This window comes from Eriocheir sinensis, unplaced genomic scaffold (genome assembly GCF_024679095.1).
Source record: "Eriocheir sinensis breed Jianghai 21 unplaced genomic scaffold, ASM2467909v1 Scaffold143, whole genome shotgun sequence".
Classification (NCBI taxonomy): domain Eukaryota; kingdom Metazoa; phylum Arthropoda; class Malacostraca; order Decapoda; family Varunidae; genus Eriocheir; species Eriocheir sinensis.
The window spans coordinates 493,284-519,022 of record NW_026110773.1 but is presented as its reverse complement, the minus strand read 5'-3'; the positions used below and the strand labels follow the sequence as shown (position 1 = coordinate 519,022).

The following is a 25,739-nucleotide window of genomic DNA, read 5'->3' as shown; positions in this document are numbered from 1 at the left end:
AGAAATATGTCAGGACAAGAAATAGTTAGGAACCTGCCAGCATCAGAAATATGTCAGGGGCAAGAAATAGTTAGGAACCTGCCAGCATCAGAAATATGTCAGGACAAGAAATAGTTAGGAACCTGCCAGCATCAGAAATATGTCAGGACAAGAAATAGTTAGGAACCTGCCAGCATCAGAAATATGTCAGGACAAGAAATAGTTAGGAACCTGCCAGCATCAGAAATATGTCAGGGGCAAGAAATAGTTAGGAACCTGCCAGCATCAGAAATATGTCAGGGGCAAGAAATAGTTAGGAACCTGCCAGCATCAGAAATATGTCAGGACAAGAAATAGTTAGGAACCTGCCAGCATCAGAAATATGTCAGGGGCAAGAAATAGTTAGGAACCTGCCAGCATCAGAAATATGTCAGGGCAAGAAATAGTAGGAACCTGCCAGCATCAGAAATATGTCAGGGTCAAGAAATAGTTAGGAACCTGCCAGCATCAGAAATATGTCAGGGTCAAGAAATAGTTAGGAACCTGCCAGCATCAGAAATATGTCAGGGGCAAGAAATAGTTAGGAACCTGCCAGCATCAGAAATATGTCAGGGGCAAGAAATAGTTAGGAACCTGCCAGCATCAGAAATATGTCAGGGTCAAGAAATAGTTAGGAACCTGCCAGCATCAGAAATATGTCGGGGGCAAGAAATAGTTAGGAACCTGCCAGCATCAGAAATATGTCAGGGGCAAGAAATAGTAGGAACCTGCCAGCATCAGAAATATGTCAGGGTCAAGAAATAGTAGGAACCTGCCAGCATCAGAAATATGTCAGGGGCAAGAAATAGTAGGAACCTGCCAGCATCAGAAATATGTCAGGGGCAAGAAATAGTTAGGAACCTGCCAGCATCAGAAATATGTCAGGGGCAAGAAATAGTTAGGAACCTGCCAGCATCAGAAATATGTCAGGGCAAGAAATAGTTAGGAACCTGCCAGCATCAGAAATATGTCAGGGTCAAGAAATAGTAGGAACCTGCCAGCATCAGAAATATGTCAGGGTCAAGAAATAGTAGGAACCTGCCAGCATCAGAAATATGTCAGGGTCAAGAAATAGTAGGAACCTGCCAGCATCAGAAATATGTCGGGGGCAAGAAATAGTTAGGAACCTGCCAGCATCAGAAATATGTCAGGGTCAAGAAATAGTAGGAACCTGCCAGCATCAGAAATATGTCGGGGGCAAGAAATAGTTAGGAACCTGCCAGCATCAGAAATATGTCAGGGGCAAGAAATAGTTAGGAACCTGCCAGCATCAGAAATATGTCGGGGGCAAGAAATAGTTAGGAACCTGCCAGCATCAGAAATATGTCAGGGGCAAGAAATAGTTAGGAACCTGCCAGCATCAGAAATATGTCAGGGTCAAGAAATAGTTAGGAACCTGCCAGCATCAGAAATATGTCAGGGGCAAGAAATAGTTAGGAACCTGCCAGCATCAGAAATATGTCGGGGGCAAGAAATAGTAGGAACCTGCCAGCATCAGAAATATGTCGGGGGCAAGAAATAGCTAGGAACCTGCCAGCATTTTTTAGTTGGTATAAATGACATCTATTGGTGAGGAAAAGCTGTGATTTTGCCACTCCTTCCCTTCTTTCCTCCTTCTCTCCTGTTCCCTTCTTTCCTCCTTTCCCTCTTCTCCCCTCCCTCCTCCCAGACCCTCCAGGAATCATTCAACAAAGGCCAGAAATAGTTAGGAAGCTGGCCGCAGTGTTTTTAGTTGCTGTAAATGACATCTTATGGTGAGGCAGAGCTGTGCCTTTGCTGTTACTCATACTCCTTTTTCCTCCTCTCAGACCCTCCAGGAATTTAATGAAGGCAAAAAATAGCAAAGAGGCTGCCAGTATTTAGTTCATATTAAGTGACATCTTTAGTGAGGAAGAACTTTGATTGATTTCCTTTTTCCTCCCCTCAGATCCCTCCAGTAGGCTGAGAAGCAGCTCCAGAGCCTGGCCCCGGAGATGGAGGGGCAGCGGTGGGCCAGGAAGCCCTCCGGCTCTGAGACGTGCGGCGCCACAACCAACAACTCCGCGTGCAGGGCGGGCTTAGAGAAAGGCTTTACACAGACCCTGGATAATGCTCCTGGTCTTGTTCCTCTTCTTGTTCTTCTTCTTCTTCCTCTTTACCTTAGTCATGCTGCGTTATGAATCATGTTAATTAATATATCTTCTTCTTCTTTACCTTAGTCATGCTGCGTTATGAATCATGTTAATCAATATATCCTCTTCTTCTTTACCTTAGTCATGCTGCGTTATGAATCATGTTATTAATATATCCTCTTCTTCTTTACCTTAGTCATGCTGCATTATGAATCATGTTAATTAATATATCTTCTTCTTCTTTACCTTAGTCATGCTGCGTTATGAATCATGTTAATCAATATATCCTCTTCTTCTTTACCTTAGTCATGCTGCATTATGAATCATGTTAATTAATATATCCTCTTCTTCTTTACCTTAGTCATGCTGCGTTATGAATCATGTTAATTAATATATCCTCTTCTTCTTTACCTTAGTCATGCTGCGTTATGAATCATGTTAATTAATATATCCTCTTCTTTACCTTAGTCATGCTGCGTTATGAATCATGTTAATTAATATATCCTCTTCTTTACCTTAGTCATGCTGTGTTATGAATCATGTTAATTAATATATCCTCTTCTTCTTTACCTTAGTCATGCTGCGTTATGAATCATGTTAATTAATATATCCTCTTCTTCTTTACCTTAGTCATGCTGTGTTATGAATCATGTTAATATCAGACATGGGGTAATCGTAATCAATTACAATCGACTACAGCTTTTCAAGTAATCATAATCGATTACCCTCTTATTTTTTTGAGTAATCATAATCATAATCGAATACATTATAAAAGTACAACTGTAATCGTGATTACTTTTGCGATTACATTATCAAAGTTTAGTTAATAGTTTCTCGTACAGCAAGTGTGTGCTCTAAATATCTGTAGTAATTCAACCAATTAAATATTCAGCATGGTACATGTGGGAAATTTGCAAGTTCACCTTTCAGTCCTTCCTGTGATCATGATTGTAACCACGATTAATACATCATGTAATCGTAATCGTAATTGATTACACTTAATTTCATTGTAATTGTAATCGTAATCGTGAAAATATGAAGTAATCATAATCGTAATCGAATACATAACATAAGTAATTGCTCCATGTCTGGTTAATATACAGTAAAATCTTGCTAACTTCTCTTCTCTCCTCCTTCCCCTCTCCCCTCCCTCCCCCAACACATTCCCTACACATTTCTCCTCCTCCCCAGCCTGAGCACCTCACCACAGAGCTGTCCAAGATGCCTCACGTCCAAGAAGTCCCAGGCTTACAAGTGGAAGGGCCTGCTCAAGGAACTCCGCTGCTCTCTCCTGGACGGAAGGAACCAGGAGATGGAGAGGAGGTGATGGAATAATGTAGGCTCCGGTATTTTTGTTTTTTCAGCTTATTCAGAGATTTGGCAGTTTTGAGGTTTTGTGGTGTCAGGCATGCCTTCCCTGATCACTAATTCCTCCTCCTCCTGGCCCTTGTCACTTGCCTGTTACAGTGTGGAGAGGGAGGGAATACATGAGGGAGGCATTGAAAGGGAGGATTAAGATGTGATGAGGGAATGTCGTCAATTCCATTCTTTTCTTCGTAATTGTAATTGTTTTCAGAGTTGTTTTAATGCATATGTAGTGCAGCGACTAGGCCTGATGGGCAAGCCTCCCATAACCCACTCAGCCAGCGGGGTACCTCTTTGGCCGACTGGTAAGGCAGTGGCTCTCCCGTCACGCTGGTCACAGGTTCAATCCCGGGCAGCCGACAAAACCCTCTCCTTGTCTTGATTAATGTCTCGTGTGTTTCAATACACGCAGAGGACGTGTGGGACCGGGTGTAGTAGAAAAGAGAGAAAAATCTCGGCCTTAAACATATAACAGGGAGGCAGGACGAGGCGGCAGGACTATAGTGCTAGAAGGCAGGGAACCTACCAGGGAGGCAGGGACACACAGTTTTCTTATTTTTAGTATACGAATACTAATTCAACTTAACTTCTTCCATGGAATGAGATGAACTAGAAGAAGAAAAAGAAGAGGAAGAAGACTTAGGAACAAAGGTAAAAAATAGCACATAATTTCTTTTTTATTCATTTTTTCTCCACTTATTCTCTTTCTTTTCTTCCATCTTTTCATCATCATTTCTTCCTTCTCCTCCTCTTTCAATTTTTCTTTCTCTGCTCCTCCTCCTCTGCTCCCTTCCTTCCCTCCTCTCTCCTCCTCCTGTCCACTCTACAGGTTCTTGGTGACTGTCATTGTTGTCAAAATACGTCTGTTAGTGTTATTAAAACCCGTCCCTGGGCTGGGGCTAATCTGTTGAGCTGCCCTGGCCTCTACTGGAAGGTCTGGGCACACTAGAGGGCTTGGAAGGGGCTGTTTTGGGGCTGAAAACATGTCACATTGGCCCTGTAAATGTGGGGTCTGTTTAGGGAATTATGTGTGTGTGTGTGTGTGTGTATGTTAAGGCCTCAGGGGCGGCTGGGGAAGTGATTTGGCCAGTGTTCTTTTCTTTATTTCCTTTTCTTAATATTCTTGTTTTATTCCTGTTTTTCTTAACTTTTTTATTTGTTACTTTCCTTGTTTTCTTTCCCTAACCTGTTATTTTCCTCTTTACTTTTGTTTTTCTCTTTCCTTAATATTTCTTATCATTATTTTGTGTCTTCTTGCCGCTGGTCTTCCCCTTTCTCCTCCACTTCTCCATTTTATCGCCTCCTCTCCAGTTCTTCTCCTCCCTTTCACCTCCCTCCTAAGGTCGGAAGCATTTGCCCCGCACATCAGCTGTTCCCAAAGGCCAAAAAGGAGGGCAGGGAGGGTCATAAGAAGTGTTCTTTTAGGTTCACGGTGCAGAGGAAGATAGATTATGACCTCCTCCTCCTCCTCCTCCATCTCTCCTCCTTTCTCATATCTTCTTCCCTTCCTTCATTCTTCTTCTCTTCCTTCATTCTTCTTCTCTTCCTTCCTCACCTTCCTTCCCTTCTTCTCTTCTCTTCTCCCCCTCCCTCCTCCTCTTCCTTCCTTTCCCTTCTCTCTATCCCTCTTCCTCCTTCTTGGGTCTAATGATAATAACAATGGTAATAATAATAGTAATATATATTTGTAATTTATTTTTATTGAGCATTCCTACATTATTTTATTATTACAGGAGGAACACACACACACACACACACACACACACGCACACACACACACACACACACACACACACCAGGATAAATGGGAGATAAATAGGGGAGAAAAGTGACAACTGTAACAAGAAATGGAGTGCTAGTGAGAGGGAATGAGGAGATAAATAAACTGTAATGAATGGGAACGTGGGAGGGAGAGCAGAAGTGAATAGTGCAGGAATATAGATGAGTTTAGACGGCTAGATCCACAGGGAGGTGAGGTCAGGAAGAGAGCAGCGAAGGGCAGAGTTAGGAAGGGAAGAAGTGTGAGCATGGAGGCCAAGAGGGGATCAAGAAACAGCTTTAGCCAAGTACTGTACATGACACGCAGCAGAGCAAGGGGGAATACGTTCAGTGGAAAGGTGTTATACAAGAGGTGTGTGTGGTGTGTCAGGACGAGGCAGAATGAAGCGTGTATGAGCGGTTTGGTGTGGGTGTGGCAGCAAAAGGAGTGGAGTGTGCTGCGCCCAGATGGTTTGGACACGTGATGAGAATGGGTTTGTGAAGAGAGTGTATGAGGGAGGGGCCGTCAGGGAAAGTGAGAAGAGGAGGAGGAGGAGGAGGAGGAGGAGGAGGAGGAGGAGGAGGAGGAGGAGGAGGAGGAGGAGGAGAAGACAGCATGGGTATATAAGTGAAGATTTAAGGAGATAGAAGAAGAGGAATTGAAGAGTGAGAGTGCCAGAGCAGGGACAGATGGAGGCACTTCTGAGATTGACACACACACACACACACACAAACACACACAGTGACTGACTAACTACTGAGGAAATGTAGTAGTAGAAGTATAAATAGAGAAGAATAAGGAGAAGAGAAGAGACAGAACGCTGCGCTCTCTCTCTCTCTCTCTCTCTCTCTCTCTCTCTCTCTCTCTCTCTCTCTCTCTCTCTCTCTCTCTCTCTCTCTCTCTCTCTCTCTCTCTCTCTCTCTCTCTCTCTCTCTCCTTGCGACAAGGCATCGTCCCTTCGGATCGGAAAAAGGCTAACGACACCGATTTTAGAAAGGAGACAAAAGTACCAGGTAATTACAGGCCCATTAGTCTAAATTCGGTTGTTGGTAAGCTACTTGAGGTATTAATTAGAGACAACATTGTTATTTACCTTGAAAGACACTCATTGATTTGGGACTCGCAACATGGCTTCCGAAACAAAAGATCCTGCCTATCAAACCTATTAACCTTTTATAACGACCTCTTCACTGTTTATGACGTAACCAAATCACTGGACGTAGTCTATCTTGATTTCCAGAAAGCGTTTGATAAAGTCCCATCATAAATTACTTTACAAATTAAAGCAAATAGGTATTGACGGTCAAGTAAACCAATGGATCGCGAATTGGTTGAGCAACAGACAACAAAGAGTAGTGATTGACGGATTTAACTCAGAGTGGGCGCCTGTCACTAGTGGCGTCCCTCAGGGCTTGGTCCTTGGCCCAGTGCTCTTCATTATTTACATCAACGACGTGGATGTTGGACTCAATAACCGCATTAGTAAATTTGCAGACGACACAAAGATTGGTAACTCGGTTCTCACTGACGAAGACAGGCAAAGCCTCCAAGAGGATTTGCACAAAATTTCAGCTTGGTCGGATAGATGGGAGATGCCCTTTAACGTAGACAAGTGCCAGGTCCTTCAAGTTGGAACGAGGAATAAGAAGTTCGAATATGAAATGCGCGGCGTTAAACTCAAAAGCGTTCAATGCGTCAAAGACTTGGGGGTCAAAATCGCGTCAAACCTCAAATTCTCACAGCAATGCATCGATGCAGCAAATAAAGCGAACAGAATGTTGGGCTTCATTAAAAGAAACTTTGTATTCAAGAATAAAGATGTAATACTCCCGCTCTACAACAGTTTAGTCAGACCCCACTTGGAATATGCGGTACAGTTTTGGTCTCCCCACCATGCAAAGGATATTGCTAAATTACAAGGTGTTCAGCGTCAGGCAACGAAAATGATCCCTTCCTTGCGCAACAAATCCTACGAAGAAAGGCTTTCTACCCTTAACTTGTTCTCTCTTGAGAAACGTCGCCTCCGAGGAAAACTGATCGAATGTTTTAAAATACTTAATGGTTTCACGAATGTAGACAGATCAACATTGTTTATGATCGATGACACTTTGCGCACGAGGAACAATGGCGTAAAACTCAGATGTAGACAAGTAAATTCAGACTGCACCAAATTTTTCTTCACCAACGTTGTAGTACGAGAATGGAATAAGCTTCCACCATCAGTGGTCCAGTGTAACACGATTGACTCCTTCAAAAATAAGCTCGACCGTCACTTCCTTCAACTTAATATCAACTAGAGTAGAAATGCAACATTTTGGAGTCTTCTGATTAATGTAAAATCACTTAGGTTTAAGACAGACCACCAAGTCTGGACCATGGGGTCTGTGGTCTGATTTTCTATGTAAATCTATATATCTCTCTCTCTCTCTCTCTCTCTCTCTCTCTCTCTCTCTCTCTCTCTCTCTCTCTCTCTCTCTCTCTCTCTCTCTCTCTCTCTCTCTCTCTCTCAGGATCCACAGGATGACCCCACAGTATGTTCACAACCCCACAGACACATATATGGGTCCCCCTCTTTCTCTCTCTATAGAGCTAATTCTTTCTCATTATTTTTATTATTTCTCTTCTTATCAGAACCCCGACAAAAGATGAAGAAGAAGAAGATGAAAGAGAAGAAGAAGATGAAAGAGAAGAAGAAGAAGATGAAAGAGAAGAAGAAGAAGATGAAAGAGAAGAAGAAGAAGGAGGAAGTGAAGAAGAAAAGTTTGTCTTTCAATAATAATAATAAAATATATGTTGAAAGAAATCAGTTTAAATTCTGTCCATATAACACACACACATATACCCTCTCCTCTTCCTTTTCTTCTTCTTCTGCTTCTTCTTTCTGCAATACATTAAAACATATTACTATCCAAATCTAGAAGAGGAGGAGGAAGGAGAGGGAGGCATGGAGGGAAGGAGAGAGAGAGAACAGAGTGGACCAAGGGAGACAGAGTGAGGGAGGAGAGAGAAGTAAAGAGTGGTGGAGAGAAAGAGAAGGGAAAAGGTGGATAAAGAATGGAATGGAAGAGAGAGTGGGAGGGAGAGGGAGAAGGAGGAGGGAGGGAAGGAAAGATGGAAAAGGTGGATAAAGAAGAGAATGGAAGAGAGAGGAGGGAGGGAAGGAAAGAGAAGGGAAAAGGTGGATAAAGAAGGGAATGGAAGAGAGAGTGGGAGGGAGAGGGAGAAGGAGGAGAGGAGGGAGGGAAGGAAAGAGAAGGGAAAAGGTGGATAAAGAAGGGAATGGAAGAGAGAGTGGGAGGGAGAGGGAGAAGGAGGAGAGGAGGGAGGGAAGGAAAGAGAAGCGATTCTAACATAAGGAGAGATTTGGAGGAGGAGGTATAAATCCTGGAGGGGAGAGGAGAGGAGGAGGAGGAATGGGTGAAGAATGTAATGAAGGAAGAGAGAGAGGAGAGGGAAAGGGAGGAAGAAAGGAAGAGAGAGGGAGGAAGAAAGGAAGAGAGAGGGAGAGAGGAGGAGGAGAATGAAGAAGAGATATGAAAAAAAACTAATATAAATCAAAATAAACCTTCTATTCCTTCTCTTATCTCCTTCTACTAATCACCAAGGCTATTATACTGATGGTAGATGTAGACAACCTCTCCCTGAATGGGGGGAGGCAAGGAGCAGTGTGAGGGCAGTAAAGAAAGTAACCTTGCCCAGGGTCAGGCACCACAAGGACTCAAACCACAAGAAAAGACTGCAAAACATAGAGAGGATAATGTGTTTTGCTTCTTACTGTCTGATAACAACAATATCTATAGCCACTGAGAACTGAAGAAATGTTTTGAGAGATCTAACTAATACATGTCCAATATATAGTTCTGGAAATGAGGCAGCTTTCTATATTATGTGCTGACAACACTACCTACACAGAACACACCAGCAGGACATGAGGGATAACTTTCACCAGTCCTGCCCCTTAACCCCTTGACTGTGGATTTCCTACAAGAAGACCTCACCAAGCTACAGCAATGGAACAAAAAGTGTCTGCTACAATTCACTGAAGAAAAATGTAAAGTCCTGCACCTTGGGAGGGGATATCCAGCACACCAATACCACATGGGAAACACTCCACTATCACCACAGAGGCAGAGAAAGACCTAGGACTGTATGTTACCAGGCTACCAGTGAAGGCCAAATCCGTGCCAATTGCAGTGGTCGGATTAAAGACCCCCACACTAACCTTGAAGCAGAGCACCGGCCAGTAGCGGCTGTGGGTACGAATGACGTCACTGATGGTCTGCACGGCACTCTTGTTGGGCACCAGCTGGGGCTCAAGGGGGGGCAGCGGATCCCCCAGCAAGGCCTTGGCACACAGCGTCATGCAGTAGCTGATGGTGTTGAGGCTGAAGCCGCCCTCCAGTGCCAGAACCATGCGGCCCTTGACCAGGCCAGACAGAAGGGCCATCATATGTTCAAAGCAATCGGGACTCACACGGCAACCTGGGAGTGTGTGTGAGGCTGTTACTTTAGGTATGAGATGCATGAAGGGAGCAATAAGGGAGGAGGAAGAGGAAGGGAGTCCTGTAATATGGAATGCAATGGTTAGGCTGTGTTACTTTAGGTATGAGATGCATGAAGGGAGGAATGGGGGTGAGGAAGAGGAAGGGAGTTCTTCACTATGGAATGCAATGGTTAGGCTGTGTTACTTTAGGTATGAGATGCATGAAGGGAGGAATGGGGGTGAGGAAGAGGAAGGGAGTTCTTCACTATGGAATGCAATGGTTAGGCTGTGTTACTTTAGGTATGAGATGCATGAAGGGAGGAATGGGGGTGAGGAAGAGGAAGGGAGTTCTTCACTATGGAATGCAATGGTCTGAGATGACAATACACCAGGATACAATATAAGGAGACTACAAAATGCTTCATTGCATACACATGGCAGCCCCTGAAGATGAGTTATTAAGGCAGATAAAAATAAATAAATAAATAAATAAAAAAAGCAAAAAGAACAGTACAGAAATTTTGGATAAGAACAGAACACTAAAGGAATAAAGAGAGGAAAACAAGAAACCCAAACAGTGAAGGAGTGCACCAGGGAGTGCTGTTATGAAGCCAAAACTCCCGACCATGAACTGAAAATATAATTATGGAGAGAGAACTGAACTGAACTGAACAGATAGTGACAGAAAAAGAGAAAGAGGCAGCAGCAGGTAGTCATACAGATAGTGACACCATCCACCAACCTCCAAGTGGGTCCCCGCACCAACATCAAGGCTGGCAGTGACCAGGACCAGCTGTGGGTTGAACTGGTAGGCCACGGGCAGCACCACCTGAGTGAGAGCCTCTGCGTCACCCATGCCACTCTGAAACAACACAAGAAAAACACTGTGGCTTTAGTAAACACGACTTCTTCCTCCTGAACTGTGGCTGGGAGGAAGGACACTGGACGATGAAATACTAGAGCTGAGGACCATAACTGGTTCTTGCATTGGGAGCTTGGATAGCAGGGTGAACCTTCATGTGCTGGACAGGGCTGTGTGGATCTAGACATTGATCAGTGGGAACCATAACAGGAAAAGAAAAAAGTGTCAGGTAATTGTGACTGAATGAAAATGCAATACTTGAGCACCAGTGTGGGGAGAAAAATACTCAGAGGACTTAGCACTCGAGGGTTAATTTTCTGATTTGTAGCTGGGAGGAAAGACACGGGGTGGTGGAATAGCTGAATCAAGGGGGTCTCTCTCTCTCTCTCTCTCTCTCTCTCTCTCTCTCTCTCCCCTTCCTCAATTCTAATTCCAACAATGAGAACAACTTCTTTGCCTCAACTCAACCCAACTGATCCTACGTCTGACACTGCATCATGTTTATAAAGCAGGTCCAAGGAATAGAGAGAGCTGCATACCCTCTATGCATTACTATGGGTGGCTATACAGGTGTTAGCCAGTGCAGGTGTGAAGGGAGACTCATACTAAGCAAGGCGAACAAGGAGAAGTAAACAACTGAACAGTGAACGACGGAACAGTGACATAAACATGAACACACACATCATACAGACAGTGCCTCCACCACCCACCTGCAGCCGCTGGCTTCGCCCCAGCATCTCCCACACCCGCTGGATGCACTCTGGCCGCTCTGGATGTTCCCTGTGTGTAGGGGGGAGAGGGTGAGTTAGTGTGTACCTCTGTGTGTTGTGGTGTGAGGGAAACTTGTCTGGTTAAAAAGGTTGCTCTAGTACGAGGGTAGAAAGCTGCCTCAAGGGGTTATGTGTGGTCAAAGTTATGGTGGTTAAGTGTTGGTTAGATAAGTGAGGAAAGCTTTGTCTTCTAGCTCTGGTAAAGAGTATTAAAGCTGCCTGAATGGGTGACATATGTAACAAGGAATTGGGTGAAAATAAATAAATGGTATGCAGAAAGTTGGAAAGTTTGGTTTAGTCGGCGCAACATCTGTGGTCATATGCCGGAGAGAGACAGAAGGGAAGGAATTATAGAAGGGAACAGATCCCAGGAGACAGGACACAACCCCCGATTAATACCTGGTACCCATTCACTGCTGGCTTGACAGGGGCGTGGGGTATCGGAAAAGCCGCCCAAATTTTTCCACTCCACCCAGGAATCGAACCCAGGCTCTCTCGGTTGTGAGCCGAGTGTGCTAACCACTGCACCACGAAGTCCTCTATAAATGGTAAATGTGAGGGAAACTCTGAGTCTTTTTGAGGTAAAAGCTCTGGTAAAAAGATGCCATGTGCTGCCTCAGTGGGTTTGGTGTGGACAAGAAATTCGGTGTGAGGGAAACTTGGTCTTCTTGAGGTAAAAACTCTGGCAGGTACCAAGAGCTGCCTCGGGTACATCAGTGTACTTAGACTATCTTCATTATGTTTTGTCTGTGAATGAAAAAACACCTTAGTGTGTAGTGCACTTACCCTTCTGTAAGGCTGCGTGTTGCTCCACCTGCTCGTCACACACCAGACACAGCCTCGGAGACTCACTCAGCACCACGGCCTCTGAAGACAAGGCACAGAGCTCCTCAGTGACTCCTGTTTGCTGTGACTGAGCTTCCTATGAAAGGTGTACACCCCTCCCTCTTCCTTCTCCTCCTCCTCCTCAGCCATTATTATTGGTCCACTGCAGTACAAAGGCATTTCCTAATGTTCCCAACCTCTCACATCTCCTTCACTCCCTCCCTTCCCTTAACTCTCCCTTCCCCTCCTTCCTTTCCCTTTCTTTGCCTCCCTCTCCCTTCCTCCCTGCTTCCTTTTCTTTCCCTCTCAACACCCCTCTCTCTCTCCCTCTTCCTCTTTGCCTTCCCTTTCCTTTCCTTCCCTCCCTCTCTTCCATTTTTTCCTTTCTCCTCTTCCTTCCCTCTTCCTCTCCCTCTTTCTCCCCCTCCCCCCTCCCCTTCCTCCCTACATACCTTCCCTCCTCAGCTGCAGCAGTTTCTCATCAATCCTCTCCCTGAGCTGCTGTGTCTATGGTGTCAGGAGCTGCATGGTGTCTGGTCTGTAGGCATAAGGGACGGACACCCACCAGGCCTTGGAAGGAGAGGCTCGGGGTGAAGGTGCTGGGGTCAGCCTCGCCCCGCACCTCCTGCTGGCATAAGGACCCCTGGTACTGGAAGCAGCGCCAGTGTGCCCGCTGGACATACACCAGGCTCAGCAGTGTCTCCTGAAGGCTGGGGAGGACAGGGAAGGGAGAGGAAGGTCAATGTTGAGAAAAAGAGCAGGTTAACTATAGGAAAAAGACATTGTTTCTGAGATCCAAGAAAGGCCATCAAGGAAAAATAAGACAATGCTACAGGCCCAAACAGCTTCCTCTTAATGAGCAGACATGGATAGGGAAAATAAAATAGACAGCAACAGTAAAGTAAGGAGAATAATAATAATAAAAAAGAGGGACAAAAACAATATTAAAACAAAACAGTTCAATAAATCCTGCATCAGAGATAAGGCAGACAGAGAGATAGATAAATGGATATAGACAGACTGAGATAGATAGATAGATAAAGACAGATATAAGCAGAGATAGATAGACAGGCATAGAGATGGACAGATTGATACAGAAAGATATAGACAGACAGACAGCTATCAGGCACCTTGGTGATGGCTGCAGGGGGGTCCAGCAGGGGGGCAGTGGTGGCCCAGCAAGGCACTGAGGGTGTGGGCGGCACTCTTGGCCTGCACGGCAGGCACCACCCTGCACACACAACAGGGATTGCTTATTACCATTACTATTATTATTATTATTATTATTATTGTTACTACTACTATTATTATTATCAATATTACTATCATCCTGCTATGTAATAATAATTGTCTAAGCTATTTTTTAGATTTCTGTGCAATATTCTTTTTTCAAGTTTTCAGTGATGTCATTTTTTTTTCCCAATTGAATTCTATAGGGAGGTAGAATGCATACCAGTGTGTGGATGTGTGGTGCTCAGTCCCTGCCACAATGTTTGGGTGAGGTCAGACTGGTCACCTCCAGCACCAGCACCACCTTGCCCCACACCAGGGCCATCAGCTGGGAGGTGAGGTGTGTGTACAGGCCTGGCCACACCTCCAGCACCAGCACCACCTTGCCCCGTGCCAGGGCCATCAGCTGGGAGGTGAGGTGTGTGTACAGGCCTGGCCACACCTCCAGCACCAGCACCACCTTGCCCCGTGCCAGGGCCATCAGCTGGGAGGTGAGGTGTGTGTACAGGCCTGGCCACACCTTCATCTCACCCTGAAACACCAGCCAGTGAAATAAAGTATAATATATATACTGTATTATTATTATTATTATTATTATTATTATTATTATTATTATTATTATTATTATTATTACTATTGTGTTTGGCTTCCCTGTTAAGAGTGGTTCATAATAGGAAGTTTGTGATATAGTTGAGTAAAATAAAATATATATACCATCTTTTATTATTATTATTATTATTACTATTATTATTATTATTATCATCATTATTATGAGGTTTGACTTCCCTGCTGGAGTGATTCACACTGGCAAGTGTCTGGATGAGGAGACAGAGCTGAGAACATCCATGAATTTATAAAAGTAAGTACAGTTGTTTGAAAGCAGATATGGAGGCAGGTCAACACAAGCTTAGTTAAAATCCTCTATACTATGACTAAGTAAATGCATACAAAAAAACAGACAAGCAAGCAGAGGCAGACACACACACACACACACACACACACACACACACACATTGTGACTTAGAATGACCTTGAAAATAGAGAAAATTGAGCTCAAGCGAAAAATATTCATGAATTAAAGCTAAACTTGATAAACTGAAATTTGGAGACAGGACCATACCAGTGTAAAGCATCCTGTATATCACTAGGTAAATACACACACACACACACATACAACCTCCACCCTAACGGACATACACAAGAGCCCACAAGTGTAGCTCAATTCCTATATATCACAACTATAGTCTGTTCACTTAATTCTGACCCAAGCTGACAACATAAACCTAAGCGTGGTCATAAGCACAGTGCAGATTAGCAGAAAGTGCTGCGTGAGATAAACACAAACAGGTTAAAGAAAACTTGGAAGCCACAGCAGCAGCCAGTCAGCACTCAGCTTGCAAACACACTTAGGTTTATGTTGTCAGCTTGGGTCTGACTTAAGTGAACAGACTTTAGTAAGGCTTTAGGCCAAGAGAGAGAGACTGAGAGAGCAGGACTTGCCTTTTCATCCCCCACTGCCGAGTCATAACCAGCAGACACAACACTATAACTAACTCAGGACCAAACTAGAAGAGAAAATAGTCGTGCTTAGGGTTCAAACGGCACACCAGGTTCAGTCTAGCCTCCTCCGATCATATGCTGAGGTTTGTGCATAGGTGTGTGTGTGTGTATTTACAAAGTTGTATTTACCTAGTTGTAGTTTTACAGGGCCTGGGCTTACGCTCGTGTGGTCCCGTCTCCATATCTATAATTATCCAACTTTTCCTTGAAACTTTGCACACTCTTCGCCGATACTATTTCTTCACTTAATCTATTCCAAACCTCTATATTTCTTTGTGGGAAGCTATATTTCTTTATGTCTCTTGAGCATCTTCCCTTCCTCAACTTTTTACTATGTCCTCTAGTGTTCCTGCTGGAAGGTTCCTCTCTTAGTAGCAATTTCTCGTTATCCACTTCTTCCATTTTACTCAATAGCCTATATATTTGTATTAGGTCTCCTCTTTCTCTTCTTTGTTCTAGTGTTGGCAAGTCCATTTCCTTTAGTCTCTCTTCATATGTCAGTCCCTCCAGTTCTGGAACCATTTTTGTTGCCATCCTCTGTATTCTTTCTAGTTTTACTATGTGTTTTTTCATATGTGGAGACCACACTGTTTCCGCGTATTCTAGTTTAGGTCGGATCATAGTAGTTATTAATTTTTTCATCATTTCTTTGTCCATGTAGTGGAATGCTATGCCTATATTTCTCACCATGTTATATGTATCACCAAAGATCCGATTTATATGACTTCCTGGTTGCATATAATCTTGCATTATTACTCCCAGGTCTCTCTCTTCATTTACTTTCTTTAATATTTCACCATCTCCCATTTTATATGTCCATTTTGGTCTTTCTACACTTTTTCCCATTTCCATAACATGACATTTCCTCACGTTGAATTTCATCTCCCATTTCTGACTCCATTTCCAAATCTTGTCTAGGTCCTCTTGCAGCTCCTTGCAGTCTTCACTGTTTCTTATCTGACTTTGCAGTTTAGCATCATCCGCGAACAGGCTCATGTAGCTGTTTATTCCCTCTGGCATATCATTAATATAGACTAGGAAGAGTACTGGTGCTAAAACCAACCCCTGGGGCACTCCACTTTCCACCGCTCTCCATTCCGATCTAGTGTCCTTAACCACGGTTCTCATCTCTCTTCCTCTTAGGTAGCTTTCCATCCAGCACTTCATTTTCCTCTCACCTCCTTTATTTTCTAGTTTCCACAGCAGTCTTGAATGTGGAACTTTGTCAAATGCCTTCATTAAGTGTAGGTAAATGCAATCCACCCATCCGTCCCTTTCCTGTAATTTGTCCGTCACTCTTGAGTAAAAGCTCAGCAAGTTTGTCGCACATGAGCGGCCTTTCCCAAACCCATATTGATTGTTTGTGATTAGATTATGTTCTTCTAGAAATCTCATCCATTGTACTTTTATTCATTTCTCACATATTTTGCATACTACACTGGTCAGAGACACCAGTCTGTAATTTAGGGGTTCTTCCTTTTTTCCACTTTTGTATATAGGTACCACTTCTGCCCTCTTCCACTCCCTAGGCACTGTGCCCGTTTTAATTGAGCACCTAATGATGTCATATATCGGGCCAACTAGCTCATTTCTGCATTCTTTAAGTATAAAACCTGAAACTCCATCCGGTCCCACGGCCTTCCCTTCTTCCAATTCCCCTAATAGTTTTTATCTCCTCCTTATCTATTTTGACCTCTTCCATATATACATCTAAGTTGTTTTCTTGTGGTTCATTAAATAATGATTCTTTGGTAAACACTTGCTGGAATTTTTTGTTAAATAATTCCGCCATGCCTTTGGGATCCTCAATCTCTACATTCTCTTCAGTCAGTCTTTCAATTGTTTCTCTTGATTTAATTTTTCCATTTATAAATCTATAAAATAGTTTAGGTTGTTCTTTACACTTTTCCACAATATCCTTTTCGTATCGTTTCTCTTCTTCCTTTCTCACTTTCACGTATTCATTTCTCGTTGCCTTAAAGTCTTCTTTGTTTCTTTGATTTCTGTTTCTTTTTAATCTTGACCACGCTTTGTCTCTCTTTTCTTTTGCCTTTGCACATCTTGCATTAAACCAGTCCTTTTTAGCCCTCTCCCTCGGTCTGTATTTTGGTACGAACTTCATGACACCTGTGTTGTACGCCCTCAAGAAAATATCATATTATCCTTGAACTTCGCTTGTACTCATTAACTCTTTCCAATCCATTTCACCAAAAAACTTCTTGAGGTTTTCCACCCCTGCTTTCCTAGTTTAATCTATTGCTTCTATAAGTCTCGTCTCGTTCCCTTCCTTCCTCCTCCATTTCCATCTCTATGAGCACGTGATCACTTTTTCCCAGGGGGCAATCATACCTCAATTCATCCTTCACATGAATTTCTCTTGTCAACACCAAATCCAGTCTTGCCGGTTCATCGTCTCTTCTATATCTAGTGCTTTCCTTCACCCTTTGTATCATCAAATTTTCCATCATTAAATTCAAGAATCTATTCCCCAATGCCACATCACTACCATTGCTCTCGAACCTCTCCCAGTCAACCTCTTTGCAATTGAAATCTCCAACAAGTATTACTCCTTTGTTTCCCTTAAGCAATCTCCTCAAACTCTGTATGGTGTCATCAATCATGTTTTCATAATCTTCTTTACTCCATGATGTAGTTGTTGGTGGTACATATGTTACTGCAATCATCACCCATTCTCTATTCCTGATTTCCAAGCTTACACTCATTATCTCTGCTTTTCCCACTCCATATTCTATTGTTTTTACTAATAACTCTTTCTTTATCATTATCACCACTCCTCCTCCGCCTTTGCCCATTCTATCCTTCCTCCACACATTGTATCTTCCATCTAACTCAATTTGGATGTTTTCCTTTAGTTTAGATTCAGTTAGGCAAACTATCATGGGATCCCTCTCTTTTAGGTAATCTTGCAGCTCTATTTTACTAGAGATCAACCCATCTACATTTGTGTACATTATTCTTATTCCCCTCTCTGTATCTTTCTTATCTAGTTTTCGCTCCCCTTTCTCTTCTCCCTTATGAACCATTTCTTGATTCAATCCCCCGAAATTCTCCAAAAAAATGCTTCTTTTTCTTCCTCAGATCTTGCATTATTTTTTGCTTTTGTCTCTGCCAGTAATTCATTCCATTTCATCCTTTCTTCTTCATTTCTATTTTTCTTAATATATATATCCTTACATCCTTCCGTTTCTTTTAGTTTAGTTGTTCTATATAGTATGTCTTCGGCTGCCATTGTGACTTTAGCTTTAACTTAACTGGTCTAGTTTTCCTTCAATAAATGGACCCATTCTATAAATTTCGTCTACTTCCTCCTCGATACTCTGCCTTTCTGCATCATTTAGGTTCTTGAGCAGGTCTTTGACCGATTTCAGTTCCTCTTTATCCCTTTTGGGAGTGGCTTTAAACTACCCACATGCTGTCCAGAAGACCACCTATCAACCCGGACTCTAGATTCAAGGATCAAAGATGAGCTCTGGGAGGGCAGCATGAGCCAATGCAAGATGGCGCCACTATAAACATTCGCCTGCGCCAGAACGGGCCATCAGGACCTACCGAGAAGCCTTGGACCGACCATCAGGATCCACAGCCTACCGGCGCAATAGCTGCAATGTAAAAAAAAAAAAATGTTAAATTGTTTTATTTCATCCCCAAAAAAATAACACTTGTTTTTTGTCTTACTTCTCACATTAATTCTTCATTTTTCTTTAAGGCCTTGACTCTTTCTTTCTGTGTGTGTGTCTGTCTGTGTGTGTGTGTGTGTGTGTGTGTGTGTGTGTTGGGGTCCTAATCGGTCAATCAGATTGTATCTTACTGACAAAATGTGTCAAATGTAGCAATTTCAATATGGTATGCCACATAAACTGTACTGCATTGTAGGGATCTTGCTTTTCCTGTCCCTCAAGCCTGGACATCTAACGCCGCCTAGTAATGAAGGGGAAAAAATTCACACTAAGCTGCACACAACTTTTACTCTGTCTCATTCCTATGCTATACAAATCCCTTATGCAGGAGTAAACCACCGTCTGCATTCCTTTATCCCTTTTGCTGGTACACTCTGGAACAAACAAGCTTCCTTTGTCTGTGCTTCCTCCTGCCCATGACTTGAACTCTTTCATGAGGGGAATATCAAGACACCTCTCCACCTGTAACTGACTCTCTCCAGACCACTCACTTCTATCTACTTTTACAGGACCAATGCATAGTGGGCTTTTTTCCCCTTGAGCTGCTTCATTTACTGGACAAAGGAAAAAAAGAAAAAGAGCTTCTCACTCCCTTGGCCTCTGCCTTTTCCTGACCTACTAACAAAGACCAGAGCTGCCCAGCCTCAACCTCTGCCTCACCTGCTTCTCCAGACTTGCCATCGGTTGCTGCCGCTGCCGCACCCCCAGCAAGAGGCTGACCGCGCGGGGATTCCTGGCTGACGTCTTCCTCTGGGGCGTGTCTTCCGTCATCCTGCAACACAAAGGTTCACCTTCATCAACTGGTTAAGATTTATTTCAGAGGCAATATTTCCCCAAGGTTTTTGATATGGGGTCATTTTCAATCATTTTAAATGTAGAAATTCAACTGTGTCAAAACAGAGCCTTGAGGACACATTATTGTGGGGATAAATGCCTAACAGTTAGGTAATAACCAATATCTATAACCATTGCAAAGTGGATCACAGGGATTTATCAAAAACTACCCCGTGTGCTGCCACTCCATGTTTTCTAGGGTGAATACAAACCCATCAAAGCCTGACATGATAACCAATATCTATACCCTTGTAAAGCATATCAAAAATTTATCAAAAATAATATACAATAATCAGTGGTAGGCATTGCAACCAAGAAAGGACCTTGCACAAGCACTAGGTAGCTTATGACACACTTGTGAGACCAACACTTGAATACTGCTCCACGGTGTGGGATCCTTACACACAGAAACATTGATAGGCTAGAACAAATCAACACCAAGGCGGCTAGGTTCATTACAAACAATTACACTTGAACGCCTGGCATCACAACACAGATCAAACAACAAATAAACATGGAACCTCTTCACATACGCAGACAAGCACACAGACTTACACTGATATACAAGATCACAAACACTCACATTGACATTGATCCACATACATACACAACGCAAACAGTCAACGTACTCGTAACATACACACCCATAAATACCAAACATATCACACTAACACTGACGCATACAAGCACTCATACTTTCCACGCACCATGTGTGACTGGAACAGCCTCCCTCAACAGATTTTAGACTGCGGTACAATAGACTCATTCAGAAAACAAATACACACTCACTTGTCACCACAACACACCAACACTAACAATTACACTTGATTCACTTCCCTCCCCCACACACCCAGCTCCCCCGTCCCCCAACAGCCAACACAAATATGCATGTTATGCACCTGAATGGGTGCCCTGCACATTATAAATCAAGATCAAGATCAAGGTAATTTTGCTGTGCAGGTGTAACTACTAATTTTGCACTTGTGCACCGGCATGAGTGCAATATTACACAAGACTGAGCACTGCACTGCTGATATTTACTGAAGAACAACACTGTGCAAGTCATTGCACCGCACCCCACCACTAAACTTAACAGATCTATTCAAATTTAACATCACCTGCTGGGTGGGACTTTGTCCCCGTCAACCCTTCCTTGGTTTAAAATATCCAAATCTGACACAGCACCTCCTTAGGGGGTCATTACCTTTGTTCCCCCTTGACCCCTGGCGTGTGTCATGCTCCACCCACTCAACAGGAACAGCAGGCACCCATTTAACTGTTTCTGCAGGGAATGGTTATGTAAAAAGCTGAGCAGCAGTACAAGGCACCTCAGTAAGGTGCCCAGCAGCCCCGCGGGGCGGCGGGTGTGATACTGGAGGAACACCATGGGCCGGGGGCGTCTTGGCCATGCCGGTCACACACTCCATCATTACCTTCCCCTCGTGGGATCAGCTTACCCTAGGCTTAGGCATGCCCCGCTAGGCCTTGTTCAGGCTGTCATGGTGGTCAGGGAACTTGGCTGTCATACTATAGAAGTCTGGCAGGAGGCTGTGGGTGTGTGGTGGTGAGTCTGCCGCCCGTCCTTGCACGGAGATGACACACACACACACACACTGCCTGTCGTGTGTCCCCGCCAGGACACACGCGGCACACAGTGGACAGTAGTGTTCCCCGGGTACTCGCGCGACGGTCCCCAACACCCGTCGTTCCTGCAGAGTCGCTGCTGCCAATGTTTGTGTTTTTTCAACGGGACGCTTATCGTGCCACACCTGCCCATATTCCTTTTCCTCGTTTCTGAGTAGTGTGAAGATGAAACTGTTTTGCTCCTATTATTTATTTGTTGTTGATTTGTGTCGTCACTTTTTGTGGGTACTGGATTATCACCAACACCGGCGTTGGTATGTTATGCAGGCCACCAAATGGAAGAACTGGCGAGTAATTATTATCACTTGAGAATATTCTAGAAGTAGTTTCGGAAGCGAATGTGCTGTGCTGTATATCACGGGGGATTTTAATCTCAGTCTGTTGAACCACAAGCAAGCCAATGTTCAGAATCTTGTGAACCTTCTTTATGCGCGCTCGGTCTTCCGGCGATACCTGAGCCAGCCAGAGTAACCAACACTTCAGCAACTTTAATTGATCACATACGGACAAATGATTTACAACACTACACGACAAGGGGCATATTACATTCTTCTTTCAGTGATCATTTTCCAGTTTTCTGTTCAGTTAGTACTCGAAGTAGTGCATCTTACAATCACACAATAGTTAAAAATAATTTGATGAGGATTCGATTAAGAAATTCAAAGCCGACTTAATAAACCACCAATGGAACACTGGTGTTAATGATTTAAATGTCAACGATGACTTTGATACACATGGAAAACTTTCTAACTATTTACAATAATATATTTCCTGTTAAATAATATGTAATCAAGAACAAGCATTTGGGTAAACCTTATATAGAGTAGCAATTAAAAATCCAATAAGACAACGAAATACAATGCAAAAATTGTATGCCAAGTGTCCTCTTGTGTGTGAATGTACTTGTAAGAAATACAGAAACACGCTAACATCAGTTAGTCGAGCAGCAAAGAAAACTTATTATAATTCAGCGATGATGAAAACTATTATTAAAAGTGTTAGCAGTGAACAAGTGGGTTTTGGGAAGAGAGGGAATGCAGGGATCAAATTTTAGAGTGAGAGTTATAGTGGGGGAGTATCCTACAGCAGGAGAGGCAGCTGTCTGCTGCCTTCACGGGCCTGGAGAAAGCCTATGATGCATTTGACAGGAAGGGTTTATAGGATATGATGTAGATATATGGAGTGGGAGTGTATTTGGCGGAGGGATAACATATTTTTACAAGGATGTGAGTGCCTCTGGATGCTGGAAATAGGAGCTGAGTGAAGAGATTTTGTGTTGGTGAGGGGGTGAGACAATTAAGGGTGTGTGATGTGAGACACAGTGGCAGGCCTGTTTACATATGATATGGTGTTGTCGGCAGAAAGTGAGAGGATGATGCAGGAGATTACTGATGTATCTAACAGGGCGTGAAAAAAAAAAGCTCAAGAAACTGCCGAGATTCATCCATAAAGCCCCTATCTGTTGCCCAATGACCAGGCCTATAAACCACTGGTAAAGTGTGTGGTAATATATGTTCAATGTAGTTTTACATTTATGCTCTCATGTACGTTGTGTTTCTCTGCTTGCATTTACCAGCTTATTATGTTGCTATTTGTGTGTCTTCGCGCATATTATTGCTTGTGGATGTCCCTGTGTTGTCTGGCACTTACTTTGATGTATTTGTTTGTTATTGTGCATGTAAAGTAGTGCGTGTTGTAATAGTGGCTGTTTCTATTGTTTCAGGAGATGACTCCAGTTGTTTGTGTGCAATAAAACCTATGTCAGGTTTTTCATCTTTTACAACAATTTATTGCACACAAACATTTGAGAGGCCATGGAACGGTTTCTACGTCCAGAGCGCTTCGAGGCTGACCCGGATTCTGCCACCGCTGCTAAGGAGTGGACGCACTGGCTGAGGACATTCAACAACTTCTACCAAGCAGTACAGGCGACATCTCCCAGTGCAGACAAACTAATCCTACTCACCAACTACGTTGCTCCTCGAGTGTACGACTACATAGCAGACTGTGACACTTATGATAAGGCTGAGAAAGCACTGACATCCCTGTATGTAAAACCTAGAAATGAGGTGTTTGCTAGGCATGTCCTGGCCACACGTAGGCAGGGGTCGGGTGAGTCTCTAGACCAGTTTCTCCAAACTCTGAAGCTCCTAGCAAAAGACTGTCAGTTCAAAGCAGTGTCGGCAGAGCAGGCGTGTGATAACTATGTTAGAGATGCATTCATCAGTGGACTTTCTTCTGGTGCCATTCGTCAAAGACTACTCGAAAATATAACTCTTAACTTGCAAACTGCTTATGAACAGGCACGCACTTTAGAGATGGCTCAGAAACATTCTGCTGCTTATACTACTGTTGAGCCAATTACTGCTGCTGTACCTCAGCCACAAAGTCAGTCAGGTGATTCAGAGTGTTTAGAAAGTAGTGATGAAACTGCTCATCTTGCCGCCACTACTGGCGCCAATCAGTGTTTTTTCTGTGGTTTGAAACGGCACCCTCGGTTCAAATGTCCTGCTAGGGAAGCTTTATGTCTAAAGTGTAAGAAACAAGGACATTATGCAAAAGTGTGTAGGTCAGGGAAACCGGTAGGGGATACCTCTGCTGGTAAAACTAAATATTCGGCAGCAACACTGGCTACTGTGTCTGGGGCTGCGCCTAGTAGTCTTAGTAAATCTTTGAGTTGTTTGAAAGTTAATGGTCTCCCTGTTAATGCACTTATTGATACAGGAAGCTCGGAAAATTTTGTGAGTCAGAAGATTGCTAAAGAAAACAACCTAATCATACTTCCTGACGACGGGCACGTCTCCATGGCTGATGCGTCTCTCTCGTCCAAAATCTTAGGTCATTGTTGTGTGGATGTGGAGCTGCAAGGACAAATTTATCCTAGTGTAAAACTCAAAGTGCTGCCAGCCCTGTGTAGTGATGTAATTTTGGGGCATGAATTCTTGAAGAATCATTCTGCTCTAGAAATGGCTTTTGGAGGAGCACGCCCACCACTCAAGATATGTGGGCTGGCTGCAGTGAAGTTGGATGCCCGCACTCTTCAGCAATCTGACAGCAGACTGCAGACCCATTGCTGCAAAGTCGAGACATTACTCTCAGGCTGATAAGGAATTTGTCAAAACTGAAATTGGTAGAATGCTACAAGAAGGAATAATAAGACCCAGCCAGTCTCCATGGAGGGCCCAGGTGCTAATCACTGCAGGGCACAATCACAGGAAGAGAATGGTGATTGATTATTCACAAACTATAAACAGGTTTACTGAGCTGGATGCTTACCCTTTGCCTCGGATCGATGAAACAGTGAACAATGTCTCAAGATTTAAAGTGTTTAGCACCTTGGACCTGAAGAGCGCCTACCACCAAGTGCCAATAAGAGAAGACGAAAAGTTGTACACTGCTTTTGAGGCGAGTGGAAAGCTGTATGAGTTCAATCGAATCCCATTTGGTGTGAAGAACGGGTGGCCGCTTTCCAACGAGTTGTGGATCAGATCCTTGCAAAGAAAAGGTGGAAGGGCATTTGCTTATGTGGACAATGTGACTGTATGTGGAGACGGAAGAGGAGCATGACAAAAACCTAAATCATTTCTTGAAAGTGGCGAAGGATTACAACCTCACCTTTAATCATGACAAGTGTGATTTCAGGACACAGTCTATAAACCTTCTGGGATACTCTATAAAGGACGGAGATCAGACCTGATCCAGAACGACTGCAGCCTCTCTTGAGTCTACCCCTTCCCAATACCTCTCTTGCAGGAGATATTTGGGGATACCCGCCTCTCGAGAATGTGAGTTGGTTGCCTCATTACTCACGATGGATACCCAACTTCTCTGAGAAAGTCCGGCCTCTTTCACACTCCACGAGATTCCCGTTGTCTTTTGAAGCTTCTCTGACTTTTGAGAAATTGAAGAATGAAATTGCGAAGTCCGTGGTGCAAGCCATTGATCCTACATCCCCTTTCACAGTCGAAACAGATGCCTCAGACCATGCCATTGCCGCTACTCTCACTCAGAATGGACGTCCTGTAGCGTTCTTCTCTCGCACTCTCTCTGACAGTGAACAAAGGCATTCTTCAGTAGAGAAAGAAGCATGCCATAGTTGAGGCCCTCAGAAAGTGGAAGCATTACCTAATTGGTCATCACTTTAAGCTGATTACTGACCAGCGAAGTGTAACATTCATGTTCGACACAAGATCTTCAAGCAAAATCAAGAACGACAAGATAGCCAGGTGGCGCATTGAACTGTCATGCTACCACTACGATATAGTGTATCGTCCAGGTACGGAAAATATTCCTGCAGATGCTCTCTCGCGTGTCTGTGGTGCTGTAGCTACAGACAAACTCAAACAACTGCATGAAAGTCTATGTCATCCTGGAGTGTCAAGGATGGTGCATTTCATCCGAGTTCGGAACCTGGCTTATTCTGTTGAGGATGTAAAGAAGGTTACTGCTTCTTGTCCAATCTGCTCTACTGTCAAACCTCAGTTCTATAAGCCTGATGATGGCCATCTGGTGAAAGCTACTCAGCCATACGAGAGATTGAACTTGGATTTTAAGGGTGCCCTTCCGTCACAGTCGAAAAA

At 43.6% G+C, this 25,739-nt stretch overlaps 1 protein-coding gene and 2 long non-coding RNA genes across 5 annotated transcripts; all 3 read right to left on the bottom strand.

The window, feature by feature from the left end:
- Window positions 1–273: 273 nt before the first annotated feature.
- Window positions 274–1,496, bottom strand: LOC126990042 (uncharacterized). Of its 3 annotated transcripts, XR_007743968.1 has the most exons (4): window positions 1,415–1,496; window positions 1,235–1,369; window positions 835–924; window positions 274–702 (listed from the first exon to the last, which is right to left on the bottom strand). It is a non-coding gene; the product is annotated as an uncharacterized LOC126990042 (long non-coding RNA). The 3 variants fall into 3 exon arrangements; XR_007743967.1 differs by lacking the exon at window positions 835–924 and having other exon boundaries at window positions 1,190–1,369; XR_007743969.1 differs by having other exon boundaries at window positions 274–657; window positions 1,325–1,479.
- A 10,654-nt stretch (window positions 1,497–12,150) lies between these two features.
- On the bottom strand, window positions 12,151–13,425 carry LOC126990048 (uncharacterized). The gene is made up of 3 exons (XR_007743971.1): window positions 13,324–13,425; window positions 12,646–12,903; window positions 12,151–12,235 (listed from the first exon to the last, which is right to left on the bottom strand). It is a non-coding gene; the product is annotated as an uncharacterized LOC126990048 (long non-coding RNA).
- A 242-nt stretch (window positions 13,426–13,667) lies between these two features.
- On the bottom strand, window positions 13,668–21,267 carry LOC126990045 (uncharacterized). Its single transcript, XM_050848610.1, has 3 exons — window positions 20,973–21,267; window positions 19,342–19,453; window positions 13,668–13,955 (listed from the first exon to the last, which is right to left on the bottom strand). Exons 2-3 carry the CDS (start codon window positions 19,450–19,452, stop codon window positions 13,668–13,670), a joined length of 399 nt encoding a protein of 132 aa, XP_050704567.1. The 5' UTR covers window position 19,453; window positions 20,973–21,267.
- Window positions 21,268–25,739: the final 4,472 nt, after the last annotated feature.

Coding starts and splice junctions, on each gene's coding strand:
- LOC126990045 (XM_050848610.1), bottom strand. CDS start 19,452: ATGACGGAAGACACGCCCCAGAGGAAGACGTCAGCCAGGAATCCCCGC. Junction 13,956..19,341: donor TGGCAAGTCTGGAGAAGCAG/GTGAGGCAGAGG, acceptor CTGGTGTTTCAG/GGTGAGATGAAGGTGTGGCC.